This window comes from Nasonia vitripennis, chromosome 5 (assembly GCF_009193385.2).
Source record: "Nasonia vitripennis strain AsymCx chromosome 5, Nvit_psr_1.1, whole genome shotgun sequence".
Classification (NCBI taxonomy): domain Eukaryota; kingdom Metazoa; phylum Arthropoda; class Insecta; order Hymenoptera; family Pteromalidae; genus Nasonia; species Nasonia vitripennis.
Window position 1 is genome coordinate 4,920,398 of NC_045761.1, and position 20,082 is coordinate 4,940,479.

At 47.1% G+C, this 20,082-nt stretch overlaps 1 protein-coding gene and 1 long non-coding RNA gene across 4 annotated transcripts in view; one reads left to right on the forward strand and one right to left on the reverse strand.

The window, feature by feature from the left end:
• The window catches only part of LOC100120681 (A disintegrin and metalloproteinase with thrombospondin motifs 9), a 48,155-nt gene extending 28,667 nt beyond the window's left edge, over positions 1 to 19,488 (forward strand). The window contains exons 4-28 of one of the 3 annotated variants that reach the window (XM_008210847.4): positions 3,405 to 3,566; positions 4,847 to 5,007; positions 5,455 to 5,580; positions 6,323 to 6,548; positions 9,512 to 9,614; positions 9,772 to 9,967; positions 10,409 to 10,623; positions 11,437 to 11,589; positions 12,568 to 12,717; positions 12,970 to 13,130; positions 13,514 to 13,856; positions 13,953 to 14,041; positions 14,118 to 14,465; positions 14,548 to 14,714; positions 14,791 to 15,432; positions 15,770 to 15,931; positions 15,999 to 16,142; positions 16,220 to 16,354; positions 16,438 to 16,608; positions 16,701 to 16,910; positions 16,987 to 17,178; positions 17,263 to 17,591; positions 17,970 to 18,106; positions 18,171 to 18,361; positions 18,436 to 19,488. In XM_008210847.4, coding sequence (XP_008209069.1) covers positions 3,405 to 3,566; positions 4,847 to 5,007; positions 5,455 to 5,580; positions 6,323 to 6,548; positions 9,512 to 9,614; positions 9,772 to 9,967; positions 10,409 to 10,623; positions 11,437 to 11,589; positions 12,568 to 12,717; positions 12,970 to 13,130; positions 13,514 to 13,856; positions 13,953 to 14,041; positions 14,118 to 14,465; positions 14,548 to 14,714; positions 14,791 to 15,432; positions 15,770 to 15,931; positions 15,999 to 16,142; positions 16,220 to 16,354; positions 16,438 to 16,608; positions 16,701 to 16,910; positions 16,987 to 17,178; positions 17,263 to 17,591; positions 17,970 to 18,106; positions 18,171 to 18,361; positions 18,436 to 18,525 — 5,003 coding nt within the window. In that variant the 3' untranslated portion in view covers positions 18,526 to 19,488. Of the gene's footprint in view, positions 1 to 3,404; positions 3,567 to 4,846; positions 5,008 to 5,454; positions 5,581 to 6,322; positions 6,549 to 9,511; positions 9,615 to 9,771; positions 9,968 to 10,408; positions 10,624 to 11,436; positions 11,590 to 12,567; positions 12,718 to 12,969; positions 13,131 to 13,513; positions 13,857 to 13,952; positions 14,042 to 14,117; positions 14,466 to 14,547; positions 14,715 to 14,790; positions 15,433 to 15,769; positions 15,932 to 15,998; positions 16,143 to 16,219; positions 16,355 to 16,437; positions 16,609 to 16,700; positions 16,911 to 16,986; positions 17,212 to 17,262; positions 17,592 to 17,969; positions 18,107 to 18,170; positions 18,362 to 18,435 lie in introns of all 3 variants that reach the window. The other 2 variants (XM_008210846.4, XR_004345014.1) reach the window with 2 other exon arrangements.
• On the reverse strand, positions 16,649 to 20,054 carry LOC116417668. The gene is made up of 3 exons (XR_004227913.2): positions 19,964 to 20,054; positions 17,243 to 17,572; positions 16,649 to 17,168 (listed from the first exon to the last, which is right to left on the reverse strand). It is a non-coding gene; the product is annotated as an uncharacterized LOC116417668 (long non-coding RNA).
• Between the last annotated feature and the right edge of the window lie 28 nt (positions 20,055 to 20,082).

Genomic DNA, 20,082 nt, shown 5'->3' on the forward strand with positions numbered 1-20,082 from the left:
GGTACACACGCACGTGTCCGAATTCCAAATCAAGTCCGCAGAGAGAGAGAGAGAGAGAGAGAGAGAGAGAGAGAGAATGCAAGGCGTCACGTATATATTTAGCGGGGCGGCGCTTGCTATTCTCTACCTAGAATCGTCGCCGTGCATTTTTCGCATCCGCGCACGGCGGCACCTTTTGTCGGTGCCTCCATCACTGTCAAGGCTATATACGCGTATACACGCTCCTCGTCGACGACGACACGCAGGGGATCGGTATCACGCGATTACGCGAGAACAGCTGCCGCGGTAGCGGTGTCGGGTTGCTCTCCTTGCTAAGCGGCTTTTTTTCGCGGAGACAGCAGTGCTAACTATGCGCGGAGAGCAGTAGAGAGACACAGCGATAGGGGAAACGCGTGTGTTACAATACGCGTTTATATGCAGCTTTCTTTTCTCCGACCCGCCGAGGAGATGTGTCCGTCTGCAACGACGTCCTGGATTTTTCACTGTAGGTCAGCGGGTAGTAGGTTTCCTTTTATCCGGGACATCGTTGCGCTCGTTTCGACACGCGGATGTATATATGTTTGTGTGTTTTCTTGCTTTGTTGTCGCGACGATGGAGCATCGCGCGACAGCGAAATCCGTGTCGATGCGTCGGGGCTACTAGTGTTCGGACGTGTGTCGATGAGGAAACATTATTTTTTTCTTGCCCGCGCGGAGGTCGCCAGGTTGCGACGATCGGAAGTCAGAGCTGTTGTATGAATGTTCGGGGGTTTTCAAGCCACGTTTGAAAAAAAAGCTATACTTTGTAATTACATTTTGCCCGTTAACTCTATATCGAATCAATCAGAGGAAAATAAAAAGGTTCGCGCTCGCGCGGTTAATTTATTAATTAGCGCTCCATCCCTCGATCTTATCGCGATATCGCGGCCCAAAGCACTCAGCCAGTTAATTTCCCGGGGATAAAAATAAAATGAATTTCCCCCTTCAATCAACGCTTATCTCTCGCGCAACAACGCCTGCCTGTACACAGAGAGTCCGTACGGCATCGCGGCCTATAATAACTATAAAAGATAATAGCGAAACCTCATCTCCTCTCTTCCTCGCTGTGGAAAAAAGTTCTTTCTATTACGCATTTTTACCCTCGCGCGCGAGTCTCGAAAATAAGCGTGACGCGTCGATCTCCCGACTAAGATTACGACATCAGCTCGCAAGCTCAGCATCGGGCACATATTATATCCGAATATCGCGAACAAAGCTGCGATGGCTTTTATAGCTCTCTCCTCGCTCGAAATAGTGAGCATATAGACGCGGGTTGATTCTGCTCGCGCCGCGCGGACTTCTGGTATCGATCAGCTATCTCCTCTAAAACATCCTCTAAAACAACCAGCCGACTGTGCGCTTTGTTTACGTTCTATTTCAGCTTTCAGGAAGATATTCGCGGCCGTGTGTGTTATGCTTTATACGTGAAAGCCAGAAGCTTCGGTTGGAAATCCGTCGAGAGCGTTAAAAAAAAGAACAATCAAATCGACGGCTGCAGTCATAACGAACAAGCAAACATAACAATTAGGGCTCGCCTCTGTGTTATTTTCGTCAATTCAGTGCCATACACCGCTACATCCTCGACTCTCTTTCTCCCTCTCGTTACGTATAATATAGCTCTGCGCACACGAGTAAACGGCGAGCAACAATTGAGAAGCGCGTGCCGAAAGGATAAACTTTGCGAGTTAAAATTAAACGCGAGCCTCGTGTGTGTGTGTGTGTGTGTGTGTGCCCTCGACGTTATAGACTATAGCGTATAGTATTTGAATCGCGCGCGAGTTGGATTAAATATCGGGAGCTTGCGCGATTATCCCGCGGTTTAATGCCTCTATGCGATGCTGTTGCCGAGAGACACGTTCCGCTCGCTCGCGAGATAATGTACGTGTTTTCACGGCCGCGCTGACGTAAAACGCGCGCGAACGCGTGTTATTGCCCCAAAAACTGAGCGGTACGTTTTTGCGGAGAGTAGAGAGAGAGAGAGAGAGAGAGAGAGAGAGAGAGAGTGGGTATCTCGTGTTAAGTTTTTTTTCTTTCGCTTCTTTCCAGACACGCGAACGGGAATTCGAATCCAACGTCGTCGCCGTCGTGGTCGTTCGTATAAATCCAGACTAATCTAATCTTCCGTTATTTTTCCCGCCGATTATTCTTTCCCATTGTGTTGTCTCCCCCGCGCGCAGACTTGTTATCCCTATCGGACACGTCCACGCGGTCACTTTCTCCTAGCGGGGACAGCTTTTTCTCCCTTCTGGCCATTTCCTCACTAACGCAATGCGTATACTTATAATAAACGCTCTTTTCAAGCGCTAATTACACGATTACGCGGAGCGAAAAAAATGTGCGATCACATATGCGCACACGTGCGGCGCCCAGTGCAATCTCTCGGCCGAGCGCAGTTCCGGGAAAGAAGCGCGTAATATCATCGCCGCGAAGATAGGACGAAGAATTCGTCCCTTTCCCGACCGGCGAGACCTGATATATTACCGCGAGAGATATGTGCTGAGAGAGCTTCGCCGGAACGAAAATTCAATACCGCGCGTGCGCTCGCGCGCAGGGAATTAACCTTCGATCGGATAGCCGCTGACTGTGTGTATGGACACTTTTTTTTTCAAATTGGAAACACGCGCTCGCCGTATAAGAGGGAATGAATGGATTCTCTCATTTGCTCGCGACGCGCTTTCGAAATGCGCGCGGCGATTTTTTCCCACGAGGGGAATAAAAGAGCTTTAGCGCTCGCGCGACTAATTGATTATGCTAATATCTCATGTCGCCGGCTGTATTACCGCGGAGAGAAAGAAACTCGCTCCTATATATAATGCAGCGCGCGCACGTGACTTTCGATCGTTAATAATATCGCGAGCGTTGTAAACAGATTGGATAACAAACGGCGTCGAGCTAGCGGAGCGGAAAATTTAATTGCGTTTAGGCGCCTTCTTTTCGACTGTCGGTCGCGTATTATATCGGTTTTTGATACGTGTGTATACGCATATACGAGCGAGCTTTTTTTATTTTCGAAAAGCGCGCTCTTGTACGCACTGACGCAATCGCCTGCGATAATTTATCATGTATATCCAGCGACGTTGCTCGTGTGTACCGCGGACGTCGCGCAAAAAATGGAAAAACCATTTCGAAACGCGAATATCTCGCGAATCAGCGACGATATTATAGCAGCTAATAAGAACGAAGCTATAATATACGAAGAGCGAATCGTTGACCCAAATAGAACACAATGCAGGCACATATACAGCTTTTATCCCGGCGATACCTGTCAGACCGATCAGATTTATCGTAACACGCGCGCACGTAAGATCCAGATGGAAAAGTGTAGATTACGCCGAGTCGTCCCTTTGTCGGATCTCAGAAGCCATAAGCGTCCGATTCTTCTTTCAGTACCACATGATGGCAGATCGGACTCGAGGCACCGCGGGGACGCGGAGCCGTCCTGGAGCCGCTGGAAAGACGATATCCTTCCGAGCGGCGGCGGCGGCGGCGGCGGCGACTCCGAGAACATTGTCCTCGCCAAGGCCAATCAAAATTCTTACGAGGATCCGAGTGAGTATATTACGTGTGTAATAAGATTGTCATCTTTACGCTTTATACTTCAAGGCCTTTTGCGAGAGAAAAAATTAGTCTGAAAATAAGCGACGATGCGCTAAACGCTCGTCTGCGACTTTCCAATCCCATACGTATAACGTGTATCTGCGCACATACACGCAAGCGCAGATACACGGGCTACTTCGTGCCTTATCTAATGCGATTAATCTGAGTCGCAGCAGCAGCAGCAGCAGTGCTAATGAAATATGGAAACCTGCAGCCGTTTCAAAACTCACGAACTATTGGTTTAGCAGCTATATAATGTACGCAGTCTCTCCCTGGGATTGAGACTTGTGTGTTGCAGCGCAGCCTTATCGCGTCGGGATATCTATCTCGGGCCAGGAAGACAATCTCGACGCGATCGCGACCTGTACGACTCTTTTCTCATTGTACACTTTCGCGAAAGAGAAAAAATTCGCTAATGGCTTTCGGATTGTTTTTCGCCTGTCTTGCGCAATTTAGCGCCGCGTGTGCGCAGTCGAGAGCTTTTTAATTAGGTTCGTGCGAGAGGTTCTGATCCGAGCGTTTCGTAAGCTCAGAGGAATATAACAATAATTCAAAGCTCACTTTTACACGCAAATTTAATTAAATGTATTATTTACGGCTTATTCGCCGTCGCGGCGGGACTTTTAAATATCAATACTGTATCTCGCCGGCGGTGTACGATTGCGTAATAGTTATGATTTCTAATTATGGCTGGAAAAAAAAATTAATACACGCGCTTTCGTAATAATGGGAATTCAATAGATCACACGTCGGAAGAAAGAATTTGCTGAAATTCGTTAGATAACCGGCGTTATCTCATCGAATTCCCCCAATTAAATCTCTCAACGACGAGTGTCCTGGGCAACGACCGATGGTTCAAAAAACTCATTTTTCACCAATTACCACTCGTTCCGATCTATTAAAAGCCCCGCGCGAGAGAGATAAGCGCGCCGAAAAAGCTTAATCGAGCCCAAGTGCCAGTATAGTTGCCGAGGAAGAAAAAAAACTCCTCCTTCGCAACGACTTTAAATTGCGCATACGCACTCTCGAACAAAAGACACTTTGCTCGAAAAGCACGGGATTCCGCGCGCGGTCATGAATAAACGAAAAGGCGTGTGTCAGTCTCGAAATAACGAACGGCTTGCGCGCCTTGTTAACCTCCCGGTTAATTGCCAGAGTCATCGACACCTACGCCGATTCGAATTGGCACTGGATACCTGAGTATGTGCATGTAAACTTACTTGAATTTTCAGTGGAAGAGCATTCCAAGGCGGAGAGGCACCACAGCGGTCACTTCCGGCACAGCCAGAACAAGGTCTGGGACCCCCATCCGCAGTACGAATTCACGGCCTTCGGCAGGAAGTTTCATCTGAGCCTGAAGGAGGACAACAGCGTCGTCGACGCCGGTTTCTCGGTGAGCCTCGTGCAATATACTCTCGCTCTCTATTAGCGAGTCGACCGAGCGTGACTGAGGAACAAAACGAAATTTGATTCAAGACTCGCGGAAATGCGTAATTGACACACACGTATAATCGACGACGCTAATTGCACATTTTTCGCTGCGATAAGCGATCTTTCAATCGGATCTGCTCTGGCGCTTGACCAGCGAGATTACAAGCCTAATTAAAAACAACTTAAGCGCAGCTCGTGTCTAACGATAATTATAGCCGCGCTCGCGCGCGTGCGGAGCCGCTAATGACTTTTTTCTCGGAAGACGTGTGGTATTTTTTGCGCGGATCTATTATCGAGACTAGTGCTGTGTTACATAGTTTTTTGCGCAGAAGACATAGCCCGCGATTACATTACGCGAGTGCGAGAATAGAACGAGAGTGTAACGACTTTGTGTATTCTTTAATCGTAGGTGACGCACATCGGCAGAAACACCTCGAGGAGAGAGTACCCCGAGACGCACACGGGCTGCTTCTACAACGGATACGTCGAGGGCGACCCCAAGTCCAGCGTTGCTGTCAGTCTCTGTCACGGAATGGTGAGACAGCTCGTCGCGCTAATACGACCAAGAGAGTTGCAGCCTTACGGGGAAAATCGCTCGCGTGATTTTTCGCGCCGGCTCCAGAAATAGACCAGCGACCGAATGTTTTCCTTACATCATTGAGAAAATAAACGCCACGCGTACTCGCGTGACTCATCGACGCTATTGAATTGAAAAAATAAAAAGAAGTAGCGAAAGCGCAACGGCATGAAACGCCGCGTTGTTTAGAGTTTCGCTCGCTTCCAAATCGAGTTCGGCGACATTGCAGTCCGTAGGAAGTCGCGACCTTCGGCTAACCAGAGCGTGAACGCGAGAGGCTTTCGCGGACGCGTGTAATCGTAAATCAATTGCGAGAGCGCTTAGGAGGGCTTCGATGAATGATTTTATAAAGTCATTCATTAAACGCGTGTCGCAGTGGATTTCTCGTGCGGGAGAGAGAACACTTTCGCTCTTTTGTACGCGTGGAATTTGATTGATGAGGCGTCGGAAGTAGTTAGCGGGAAATCGAGGGGAAATGTAAACGTAAATCATCGGACGCTGCAATGTATTCCTTCCAAATATAAATATAGCGCTCGGAATTTTCGTATACGCACTTTATTATAATGTAATATGCGGAATGCCGGTGAGGAAAAAGGCTGCACTCGGGCGTATGTAATCTCATAAATTTTTAATGAAAAATCTTTCGACGTACGTCATCCTTGAGAGCGCCGTGTGCAAGTATTTCTCGCTCGGCTTGCAGGCAGGACACATGACAACGTCCACGGGAACTTACTTAATTAAGCCCACGGAGCGGTGGAGCGATAACGAAAAGCTGCCGGTGGGCTCGCCTTTGCAGCACGTTATTTATCGGATCTCCAAGAGCGAGCTCAAGCCGTTCTCGCCGGCAAATCGGACGGCCAACGACTTGCCCCAAGTTGACGATAATGCCGTTGTCAACGAGACTATGCACGAGTGCGGCGTCATGGGTAAGTCTTGCACATATTGTTTCTCGCTTGTAATGTCTCAATTTATTATGCAAATGCAGCATCCGTCTCTCTCTTACGGGACACCTTTATAATCTGTCGCTTTATATAATCTCACCTCGACGTATGCACACAAAGGTGATCCGCTCGAGCGCAATTTACGATTTAATCGAAAGTTAAAAGATGCAGCGAACAAAAAGCAGAGGCGAAATTCCTTCTGCAACATCCGTGATCCGGTCCGTCGAGGTGATTGATGAAAGTCGGATGATTAATTAGACGCGAGCGGGGATTACGAGGAATTAATTTTCAAAATTTCTCCAAGGCCGCGCGCGCGCGCGCGACCATTTGAATGTACAAATTCCCGCGTACGCCCCGGCGATTAATCACACAGCCGCGAAATTTAATAATAACTCTTAGCCCGCGCTTGTATCGCTCCATCGCAGCCTCACTCGGATTGTTCCTACATCGATTACAACCTGGGCGATCATTAGTATAAATCCGTCACATTTGGCCAATGCCACCGCGCTGCGTACACGCCCTATTATCTCTCATCTCTCTCGTCGAGCAACTTTCCAAACAAAGACTTATACATCCGCCGGCGGAATAAAAACTCGGCGATCGTAAAGTCCGCTAAAAGGCCGCGCAATAAATCGAGAGAGCGCGACGCGTAACGGAGCGGACCTAAGCGCGAAATATACTCGTCCCGATGCATCGGAGGTAACCGATCCGAGATGCACCGGCGCTTCGAATTAGAAAAGGCTCTTCGTGGATCTCGCGTGCTTGCAGTGTGTGTATATAAATTACGCGACAGTGCACTTCCTCGATCGCGCCGAAAGACAATACCGCTATGGTATGCCTGTAATTACACGGACACAGTCACTCGCTCTCTCTCTCTCTCGAAAAATATATCGACTCGTTCGTTTCTTCTCACCTTTCGAGGGCGCGAAAGCAGCCTCCGTCATTTCGCAGCTCGACCGATGGCTCGGGGCTGAATAATCGCGCGCGTTTACCGGTTTCGCTCGTCGACCTTCGCGCCGCTGCGCGTCTCTTTAAATCGGACCGTGCTTTATTCGGATTATACATATGTGTATGCATATACGGAAGACATCCATAGCGTTTCGTTATACCTCCGCTTCCACGTTATGCTCTTGTGCATATGGGCGTCTTCACGGTTGCGCTCGCCGGATCTAATCTAATTTAGCCCTCCTGGCTATTCGCTCGAAGCTCGCGCTCATCTTTTCGCGCGATAAATTATTGCTGATGCAGACACGCGAATCCATTAGTCCATCCGACGATTCATTAAACGGCTTGTACGCTGACAATGAGCTATTATGTGTGTTTATACAATTTCATAAATCGTTATAAGAACGATTTTTCGCGCAATCGCACAAAGATGCCACTTGACGAAGTAAAGCTGCTGCGGCGAGAATAAGAGGAGAGGATCGTATGAGGATGAGAATAAGCATCGCCGGGCGCAAGTGAATTGTGAATCATGGCCAATTAGCTTTATTGTTATTTAGCCGCGCGCGCGGCGAAATCGTTACGGCCGATTGACGAACGAGACGAGAGAGGCCGGGATAAAGATACGGAGGGACGCCGTCGATGATCGTCTGGCAGAGAGACTTTATTATTAACAGGCGCCGCGACAATGTGTCAGCCGCTCTCTCGCGTGCCGAGTTCGCGTGTCTTTCATTTTTTTTTCATTTTGCTTCGGAAAAACGCTCGCGTGAGCGCAGACGATGACTCTGTGCCGATTGCGCCGCGGCTCTCGAACGGTATCCGAGAAACTGCCTCGTCTGTTACATCGAGTTTCCGCGATCGTCCGTATGGTAATTCACTTTTATCGGGAAAAAGACCGTATAAGCGTTCGGAAACAGAAGGATTCGAAAAAACGTTAGAACACAGCGCGTTGTAAACGATCATATCGCTCGTCGCGGCCCGACGGATCTCGAATCGGTTTCAATTAATCCTACGCGCGCTTTTTCCGAGAAGCATGTATGCGTATCTGCATCGCTTACACGCAGTTCGGAAATAGTATATTTACCCTGCACCGGAGTTCGGCTGAGCGTAAAATGATGAAGAATCGGGGAAAAGCCGTTAAGTTTTCTCTCTCCCGATCTCTCCTTGTGTGTATACGTATACTTATACCCGGAAACGCTGGATTATCCGCAAAAATCGGCGAACCGCAATAATTTCGCGAATCGACGAGACGAGAGGGACGTCGCGTCGTTAACATCTCTCGTCGATGAAATAATTCAGCGAGCGGTCGAGTGTCTTTAGCATATTATGCGATTTTCATTAGCATAAGCTTCATAACTATGCAAACGAAGAAAAAAAAACATAATAACAACGTGTCGCGGCGACGAGCAGCTGTGATAAAGATCGGCTCGAGATTTTTAAAAATTTAATAACACTTTCTAATCTGGAAGCCAATTAAAATCTCTCGCCCCGCTATATATAGCACTCGTGCACATGTTAAATCGTAAAACTATACAAGTATTGCGTCACACGCACCTCTATACTTTACCATTACACATTCGCGTCGAAACATCTAAAAGAAGAAACCAACGACTCACCGCCATCATCATCGTCGTCGTCTCTCTCCTCGTTTTTCCTCTTCCCCGGCAATCGAACACCTGTATTGCGTATAGCTATATCACCTATACTCTCGCGCGCATCGCAAACAGGTGGTTGACTCGCGCGGTATACATATTACGTCACAGGCGCGCGCGCGAGAACCGCAATTTTATTATTCGCGCCCGCGGGCGCGAGAATCCTCTCATCATCACACAGCGAGATGCAGCGGCTTCGAAATTAGTCGGCGCGCGCAATCGAAATTTTATGCGGAAATACCGAGAATCGATTCGATTTTTTTTTTGCTTTGGTTTCGTGCGTGTACACTAAAACTTTGCCGTGAAATTCGATACGCCGAAAGAGAGAGAGATTCACGCTTGATTTGCTTGCAGACAACGGCCAGCAGATCGCGATCGACGACTTGATCACGGACCTCAACGAGACGACGCCAGGAAGAAGGCGTCGCAGGCGTGCGCCCTACCCGTTCGATGACAGGTAATACGCTTGTATTTTATCCTGTGGAAATTTTGCGGTGGGACCAAGTTCTTTGAATTCACCTTAACAAAGAAATTATCGCGATTGATCGGAGAGGAAAATCAATCTCTGGGAAGCGTCGATCACAAATGAATTACCATAACGCGTGTGTGCACAGGTACGACGAGGACAGAGGCAGGAGCTACGCCCTGGAGAACGATCAGACCTCGGCTCTCGATATTTACGGCAGCTGGAGAACGCGGCGAGCTTTGCCGAGGGAGTATTTCATCGAGGTAATGGTCGTGGCCGACGCCAAGATGATAGATTACCACGGGGCCAGTCTCACCTATTACATCTTAGTCCTCATGAACACGGTGAGTGCGAATTCGTGTAGTGCACTGCACTGGGAATCTGCAAAGAAAGGGCGCTATAAATTTCGCCCGAAAGAACATAACGAATGGTCTCGCTCTGTCAATCGCGTAATTTATGCAAATTGACTTTTGATTAATATACGAAGCCTCAGCGCTGCAGCCGCTGAGAAATGCGATACTCGCTTTTCGGAGGTGGCTCTTCCGCATTTTTATATACGCCACACCATCAGCGCGCACTCGGTCTTCGGGGCTATCTGCGGAAGAGTAACGTTATACACGATATTGCGCGGCGGCGCGCTTGAAATTATTCTCCGATTGCAGCGCGCGCTGCGAAAAGCCGCGTGATTCACGCTTTGTGTTTTATCCGTTCCTCGAGTCTCGCGTGACAAATGATCCTGCGATGCACAAAGCTTTTACACACTCAACGTGAACACAAAATTCCAGGTCTCCCGGATCTACAAGGACCCGTCGATCGGCAACCCGATCAGCATCGCGGTCATCAAGATCAAGCAGGTGGACCAGATCTTCGGCGTCAAGCAGGAGGGCAGCGACGGTATTGGCGCCGCCGAGATGCTCCGGAAGTTCTGCTACTGGCAGACGCTCAACAATCCGCACGAGCCGTCGCCCGAGCACCACGACGCCGCTCTACTTCTCACTAGGTTTGATCCTCGTCTCGTAATCTTCGTCTGGCAGCGCTACTTGCCAGAAACACGATAATCTCCGAGCGCACTATACTCTATTTCCGCGTAAGTCGCGCGCACATTCCACCGACCCTATATTTACGCACCGCGGCCACGGGCGAAAATTTCCAAGACGTTTCGTACGTATACGCACTCGTTGAGAGTGATTTTCATTTTACGCGCGTTTCTGATATGACGAATCGCTGCGTTGTGTGCAAACACGCGGGAGAGGATCCGCTTTCTCGTCCAGCTCGGAAGAGCATATCCATTTTATACCGCAGGCCGCGCGGGGCCGTAAATGTTTCCATCGCTTGACTTGTATCACTTACGGAACCGTAAAATCCGCGAAAAAATGGGCTAAACAAAAAGTCATAAACGTCAGCGTAATATACAGCTTCATATAGGAGACCAATAACGAGACGCTCTGGAGCGGCCGCAAGATTAAAGGCCCCTCTCTCTCGGGTTGTAGCAACAATATACGCGTGTGTACGCCGCTGTGGAAGGCAAACATCGCAGAAAGCTCGCTGGCCGCATAAAAATAGCCGCACGCGCGTGCGAGAGAGAGAGAGAGAGAGAGAGAGAGAGAGAGAGAGACCGGCCGGCCGGCAAAATAATATCCCCGCGCCGCCAATTTTTTACCCTCGACAAACCCGTACGTCAAAACACGCGTTCCGTTATCCTTGCCGGAAGTATTCTTCTAGCTATACATATGAATGTGCGATAGCGACGAAATTGATGTTTATTCGTTCTATACACCAAGCGAGAAAAATAACTCTGCTCGTTTCTTTGCAGGGAGAACCTCTGTCACAACCCAGGAGAGAAGCGCTGCGACACCTTGGGCCTAGCTGAACTTGGCAGGATGTGCTCTCCAGGCTCGTCTTGCGCCATTGTCCAGGACAATGGCTTGGCCACCGCCTTCACCATTGCCCACGAGATCGGCCACGTGTGAGTATACTCGTGCGCGCGACGAGAGGCGGTGATATACTGCGCTGGAAAATTATGACGAGAGAGCCGCGCGCGTGTTTTGCATATACGCTTCCCGTGCAAATAACGATTTTAACGATCGTCGCCCTCGAACTTGGACGTCGTTATTTAGAACGTATACGCGGTGTAAATTCGGGTGGAAAGAAACGCGACGGTTTGAGAAAGTCGCGCGAATCGGAAGAAGAAGTCTAATTGAGTCGAGTGTATAGTATACGCTTGCTTTAATCACGCGCGCGGGACAGAGTTACAGCGCGGGATAAATCTCGCCGGATCTCGGACTCGGTTTCATGTGCAGCGCTCGCCGTCGGAGCGTCGGATAAATATTAAAAGTCGCACGCGCGTAGGAAACGCGAGACTGCAGTCGACTGGCTTTTATCTCTATGCGATTCAGACACGCGCGGTGTATAAGTAGTAACAGCCGTGCGCGACGAGACGGGGCTGTTTGGAATTCCGTTTCTAAAAAAAAAGAGAAGAAGAAGAAGAAAGTGTCTTGCGTTCGATTGGAAAAACAATCGTTGTGCATGGAAGTTCGCGGATTTATTTGTCTTCCGAGCGCACAAAGTGGTGCTGGGCTAAGTAGGTCATTTTCGGCGCTAGCGTATGTTTATTCAACATTTCCGATCGACACGCGCGAGCCATTTCCTCGCCGATATAAATCCCCCGGAGAGAGAGATTGAGCGAGCGAGAATAGAAAAGCAAAACAGCAAAAATCAAGCCCAAGGGCTCGTCGGCGCGCGATAGTTTACAGTGCCGGCTATTTATAGCGCGGCTAGTGCCAAAGTCAAAGTCTCCGCGGTGTGTAATTACGAGTTTCCGCGAATTTCACTGGAAAGAGAGAGAGAGAGAGAGAGAGAGAGAGAGAGAGAGAGAGAGAGAGAGAGAGAGAGAGAAACTATACGCTCTGCGCGCGCGTGTGTATAATGACTCTGCTTGTTGCAGGCTAAATATGCCCCACGACGACGACCCGAAGTGCACCAAGTATCAGGACAGCTCGGGCGTGCGCAACATCATGTCGCGGATGCTCGACAAAAACACCGTGCCCTGGGAGTGGTCCAAGTGCTCCAGACACTACGTCACCGAGTTCCTCGAGTCAGTACAGATTTATATATACCGTTATGCGCTTCTCTGTGTGTTGATTTTTTGATTTATTCTCTCGACCGAGTGGGTGGATGAACGTGCGCTGCTTTTCTGCTGCGCTGCACCTTTCGCGAAATGGAACGGCGGCACTATTTTCACTCCCCTCGGTCTATAATCAGAATCATCTCACGGTGGGCGAGTGTGTGTATGTAAGAGAGTGTGTATACGCGTATGTGTAACTATCGCACATCTGGCGTTTTACAGCGTGGGCCACGGCAACTGTCTGCTGGACGAGCCGCGCAACAACAAGATCATGTCGCGGTCCCACGGGGGCCGACTGCCCGGCGAGGACTACTCCGAGAACAAGCAGTGCGAGCTCGTCTACGGCCCCGGATCCGAGATCTGCCCGCACATGGTGAGCGATGGTAAGTTACGACGTGAGAAAACCCATGAGAATAAATCAAGCCACGAGAGGAGAGGAGAGAGAAAGAGCGGGAGCAAAAAAGAGCAGACGCGCGATTTATAGTATAGCGCGGAGGGGGATTTCAACGGATTATACGCGCCTCGAGTCGAGAGAAGCGTGAACGCAAGGTGGAACGAACGGCTGATTGAAAAGAGCGTTAATGGACGTACTTTGCGAGTGCGCTGCCGCTTCACGGATGCGATGGATTCGTCACGGGACGCGCTTTGATTTTTCAATAAGGCTGCCTTATACTTTTTCGTCGCGCGTAACGATACACTCCTGTTCCGCCCGTCACCCTCTCAAACCTGACGTAATCTACAAGCGTGTTCGTTACCGGCTAGGCAGTATGCAAGAGGTTGTGGTGCACCGTGCCGTACTCGGATGACCGGAGCGAGCAGTGTCACACTCAGCACATGCCCTGGGCCGACGGTACAGTCTGCTGTCCGGGTAAATGGTGTCATCGAGGCGAGTGCGTCTCGCGGGAAAACCTTGAGCCCGTCGACGGCCAGTGGGGCAAATGGAGCGACTACGGCAATTGTAGCCGACCCTGCGGCGGCGGCATCAAAAAGAAGACCCGCGAGTGCAACAACCCCGCACCTAAGAACGGAGGTAATTACTGCGTCGGCGAGCGGGTGATGTACGACAGCTGCAACACCCATGAGTGCCCTTCTGGATCTACCGACTTCCGGTGAGTTTCTTGTATTCTTTTCGTAGCTCATATTTGAATGATATCTTCGGCCAAGTCGATGAATTTTCGATCGTTCTCATAAACAAACCTGTACAGGCAGCAGCAGTGCGCCAAGTTTGACAACGATAACCGCAACATCCGCAACCTGGCTAAGAATGTCAAGTGGCACGCCAAGTACACGAGGAGTAAGTATATCCAATGAAAGTCTGAGATAGGTGCCTACTTGTTCTTCACACTTCTGACAATCGATTGTCCCCGTAGTTCTGCCGGAGGACCGCTGCAAGCTATATTGCCACGTGGCGAGCAATCAGTATTATATGCTACAAGACAAGGTCATCGACGGAACGCCCTGTGGCCCGGACACTTTCCACGTCTGCGTCAACGGCCAGTGCAAACCTGCAGGCTGCGACCACATACTCAACTCAGCTGCGAGCCTCGACAATTGCGGAGTTTGTCAAGGTGACAACTCCACCTGTAAAAAGGTGACGGGCAGGTACAATTCCAGTGAGTATGGGTACACCAGGATCACCAAGATACCAGCTGGTAGCAGCTTCATAGACATCAGGCAGACCGGCTGGATGGGCGCCCATAACGACAGTAATTACCTAGGTGAGATGATCTTGCCGATGCATCTGCTGTTTCTATACTTAACTGGGAAAGAATGAGTTTTAACAACGATTGAATCTTGCAGCTCTTCGACTGAAGGAGGCCGGTAAGTACATACTGAACGGAAATTTCATGGTGATGCACCGAAAGGTGATCATCCAACCGGGAGTTACGATGGAGTACAGCGGCCCGGAACCCGTTGTCGAGAGACTAAACAGCTCGAGACCGATTCAGGTTGATCTTATTCTGGAGGTGAGCCACGAACACTCCTTCATGCTACTGTCTACTTGAAACGAATCCACTCCCTAATCACGTTTGTTGTTCTCAGGTTCTCTCAGTGGGTAACGTAAACCCACCGCAGATCACCTACGAGTACCTAATGCCTAAACGCATCCTGGAAAGTCACACCTGGAGCTTGGAGTCAGAATGGTCGGAGTGTAACCGTCTCTGCCAAGGCATGAGTCGCCGACTTGTTCGCTGCCGCAGCACCGAGACCAACAGTACCGTGTCCGATGACTACTGCCCGTCCGAAAAGCGTCCTCGCGAGGAGATAAGAAGTTGCAACAGCCACTGCGAGCTCCAGTGGCAGGAGATTCCAAACTCCAAATCCGAGTGCTCCAACCACTGCGGCCCGGGTTTCCTCTCGGTCAAGCACCGCTGCGTGAAAATCGCTCTGAGCCGAAACACGTCACCGCAACATGTCCCATCGCACGTCTGCCAGCACCTGATACCACGCCCGGAGAGGAAAGCTTGCATCGGACCCTGTAACTTCGCACATTGGCGCTACGGCGATTGGAGCGCCTGTTCGGTCAGCTGCGGCGACAACGGTATTCAGTATCGCATGGCCGAGTGCGTCGACCGCGAGAACAGGACCGTGCCCGAGGACAAATGCCCTGCCGAAGGCAAGATCATCATGCAGGCCTGTGGACAGAAGTCCTGCCCCAAGTGGGACCTTGGAGAATGGAAGCCGGTTAGTATAGATACACATAGTGCGAGAGATTCTAAGAAGTGTTTAGCATAATTGCGCGTCGAGTGTGAAAAGCTTTTGGTCGACCTTAATAGACTGTGTGCTGCCCTTTCACCGAGAGTAAGGTTTCGAGCACATGAGGTATCCCGCCGCGCCTGACACGGGACTTATCTACTCGCGGTAGTTACGCTAAATCGCTCTTTGTTCTCCGATTGATAAGATAGAAATCATTTTTTCAATTCGTCTTGAAAGGTTAGCGATTTATCGGAATCGTGCGCAAATAGCCTTCGTAGTCCTGATTTATGCCCCTACATTAACGTTTCTTAAAATATGCTTTCAGTGCTCGGTGAGCTGTGGAATCGGCATAAGGGAGAGACCGTACTGGTGTCAAGTGGATAATCACGTGGTGTCGAAGAGCGAGTGCAAGGAACCGCCCACGGGGGTCAGGGAGACCTGCAACGCTGGTCCTTGCCCTACGTGGGAAACCGGCAATTGGAGCGCTGTAAGTTTTTTTTTTATAAACTCGACGTCAACGAGACAGTGTAAATAAAACAGAAACTTACTTTCAGTGCTCGGTCACCTGCGGTGACGGGGTAAGGAGGAGAATGGTCGCCTGTAGATATCCCAATGGAACAATCAGTAAAGGAGACTGTAATTCTGCAATTAAGCCCATACAGTCGATAAGCTGCTCGTTGAAGCCTTGCCCGACTAAAGTAAATAACATTTTTTTCTCGTAATCAAGCGTGTAAGGTTAATATCTGAATCACTCTATATCGTTTACTTTTACTAGGCTACGTTTACGCCTGTAACTTACTCTTCGAACTTGCCGGCCGACGACTTCCCTCAGGTGCATCACGAAAACGATATCAACAATATTATTACATTCCGCTCTGGATATAAATGGTCCGTTGAAGACTTTGAGCCGGTAAGTTATTTTCCTCGATGGTTTATGTTATGCTTGCGTAAATAATTCACGCAATTAATATAATCTAAACTTATTGTTTTTAGTGCTCGAAATCATGCGGAGGTGGCTTTGCCAATCAAATCATCAAATGCATTTCCGTGGAGACTAATAAAGTGGCACCCGATGACTACTGCGACTCCAAGAAACGTCCAGTAGATAGGATAGCGTGCAATAAACAGCCGTGTCCAACTTGGTCGGTAGGAGGCTGGAGTCAGGTAAACAATGAATACAAATGATTAATGAAATTCATAAAAATGTAGCTTAATGGCTCCTTATTTATTGAATATCAATAAACTTATTTATTTAGTGCGACGTCAAATGCGGCGATGGATACCAGCATCGACAAGTTTCGTGCCAAGATAAACGCGGCGAAGTCCTAAACGATAGTGACTGTTCAGAAGTCTCCAGACCTAGACACGCCAAGAAGTGCCAGAGACCTCCTTGTCGCCCTAGCAAAAACAGCTACAGTTCTCAAGCAGTTATAGAGTACAAGTGGCGTGCAGGCAGTTGGAGTGAGGTGAGCATTAAAAATCTTTCAATAATTGCACGGAATTGCGCCATAAAATAAAAATAAAAATATTTTTCATAATCAGTGTTCGGTGAGCTGCGGCAATGGGGTGCGACGTCGCGAGGTCACCTGCCACCGCATCAATAGCTTCGGCTGGGAGGATCCGACGCCCCTGTCAAGTGGCTGCCCTCTGAGAGACAAACCCCCGATAGCGCAGGTCTGTCGCAAGGGAGGCTGCAACGAACCCTTCTACTGGATGGCCGGCAACTGGAGAAAAGTAATAAGAAAGCCATCAGAGAGGCACAGCAAGGTAACGATCAGAAGATCAATGGTAAAAATACAATATCTGTCATAATTGTAGTGCTCCCATCCGTGCGGCCGTAAGGGCAGGCAGTCCCGGCGGCTCTTCTGTCTCGATCGCCATGGCAGAAAGGTCAGGCGGCGTCACTGTCCAATTAACCTGCGACCGCAACGCAAGCGCAAATGCAATCCGCGGCCATGCACCGGGCCGACCTCGTGTCTCGAGGTGCAGAGTAGATTAAAGACTAACATTGACGGCGAGTACACGTTGCTCGTCGGAGGGAGGTATATGTCAATTTACTGCCACGGAATGGAGAGTTCTGAGCCCCAGGAATATCTCACTCTGCCCACCGGCGAACGAGAGAACTTTGCTGAAATTTACGATAAACGGTACAATTGCCATTACTTGCGAGGCATAATATCTTTACTTTAGTATTATAACTAGATCTAGTTTAAGAAAATCAGTAGAACGCTTTTGCTTTTAATTGGAGTCGGACGAGCTATTGGTAATGTATAATTAATGTCTGAATGGATTTTGTTTCTCTGGAGGAAACAAGAAATATCGGATGAATGTGCGCATACGTGTAGTCAAGATGCCTTTGTAGCACTAAAAAATGAGAAAAACAGTTTAAGCGGCAAAAATTGTACCTTCACTAAGTAACTAATAATAACGTAGTAGTTGGAAAATTGACTAATACTTCAGTGTACGTAGCTGCAAATATTAACGTTCATTACTTATATTATTCATATTGATCTTTTATGTTATAGACTTCAGGATCCAAGCACATGTCCTTACGATGGAAGAAGAAACGACAGTTGCCAATGTATGTCGGATTCGGTATCGATGGCCGGACGATCGATGTTTCAAAAAATTAGAATTAACGTTCACACTTTACACATCATAGGTAAGATGAATGATTTTTACAATATTAGATTGCAGACAAATACAAATATGTTATTTTTTCACAGCTGACAACTTCAGGTACGCTATGAAAATCGGAAAAAATAACATCGAATATGGAAAAGCTGGTGATTGCTACAGCCAAATTGATTGCCCGCAAGGGCGATTTGGAATAAACTTAAGTGGCACATTGTTAATGCTCTCACCAGATGTCCATTGGCCAAAGCAAGCGAATTCGTACACTAACATTGAAAAGATAGTATGTATAATTCGTATAATCGAAAGTTTAATACCCTAAGAATATTTTATTAAAATTAACGCAATATTTTACAGACTAATCAACGAGTCGTTGGGACATGTGGTGGATACTGTGGATTTTGCACGCCTTTTCCCAGCCTTAAGCTAAACGTTTTACCGCCTTAAATCTAACTAAACAAAGCAAAGTGTAATGCATTTGCTGATGGTTATGATTATTTGTTGACAATACGAAAGAATACAAGAATAATTCATAAAGATTTTCTAAAAAATCTTCGTATAATAAAATGAATGGCAAATTATTATGAGTGTTAATGTCGGTGCCATAAATGTAACCAAACGCGTCCTATTTGTTGTGAATGAATGCGTGTATATATATTTTACTTTATTAGTCTATTTGTGAAAGAGTATTTTATATACTAAGATTATAGATAATTTTTTTGTAATACTGCATTGTTCAATCGTGCTAACATAGTAATGTAAATTGTACTTTTGCATTTGATTTCATGTAGAAAACGAAATGCACTGCCGTCATAAAAGAAGAATTATCGATCACCGAATTCGTAAGGTTCTGCATCAGATCTGCTTAGAAAAATCTCATAAATAATTTTGGAACGAATTCTAATCTTATTTATTATTTATGTATAACTAATCTTTACTGCCCAGCATAACTTTTTTTTTATCATCATTCTAAGATGTAGTCTCAGCGAGAAAAGGGACTTGAACACATAAAAATGTGTCTGTACTAGTCATTTGTTCCAGGGCGCTTCTTAGAGCATCAAAAGTTCTATTAGCAATTTATTCACGAGGTGCCAGAAAAATTTTTAAAAGTATTGATTTTGTAATTTTAAATGAAACTACTATAATAGGCCATTTTTCATTTATAGTATCGGGTTAAAAATAATAATAGATTGTCGTGTTCGCAAAATACAATGCAAGAGACTCTCTAATGAAATATAAAGGGGTAACACTGCCAATTTGTAAGTAATGTTGCCAATTAGATTAGTATTTATTGTATACCTTATACATTTAGAAAATAATAAGAAATTTATAATATAGCATTCGAATACATACATAAATATATCATTTAGACGTTTTTATAGAAAAATTAATAAAGGCATAAAATAAAAACTCTGATTCTTATTCATTCTAGAGACCTATATCAGCTCTCATGTCATTTAAAAAGCCTGTGTCGAGTAAGGAATTCCGAAAGAATAATAGTTATTCATTATGATATTGTTACGAAGTAGAAAAATAAAAAAGTTGATGGGCATGTTTCAAATACGTTATCTTCTTAGTTACGTAGTTGCATTATCACGTGCTGTTTACCGTTTAACATAAACACCTACACAAGAAAATCTTAAGTAGGTAATAGTGCGGGCTGATTGTTAACATAATTCGTCGTATTAGTCATAATTATACATGAAATAAAATTCGATATTGCTTCACTTACAAATTAGAATTGATAATTTTAATTTTTACTTTTTAGCTAAATTTACATTCTTGGTTCTTGAAACTGCATATATTTTTATAGCATCAGAATGTTGATAACGCAGATATTTTCTCAGTATTATGAAGAAATCTTTGAATATAATAAATTAAATACCTGTACGTGATAAAATGCTGCTTTTTTGTATTTCAAAATCAACGCATGCGTAACCGTGACAAATCAACTCATGATATACTTATATATACTTAATATACCTATATACATATATTTTTCCA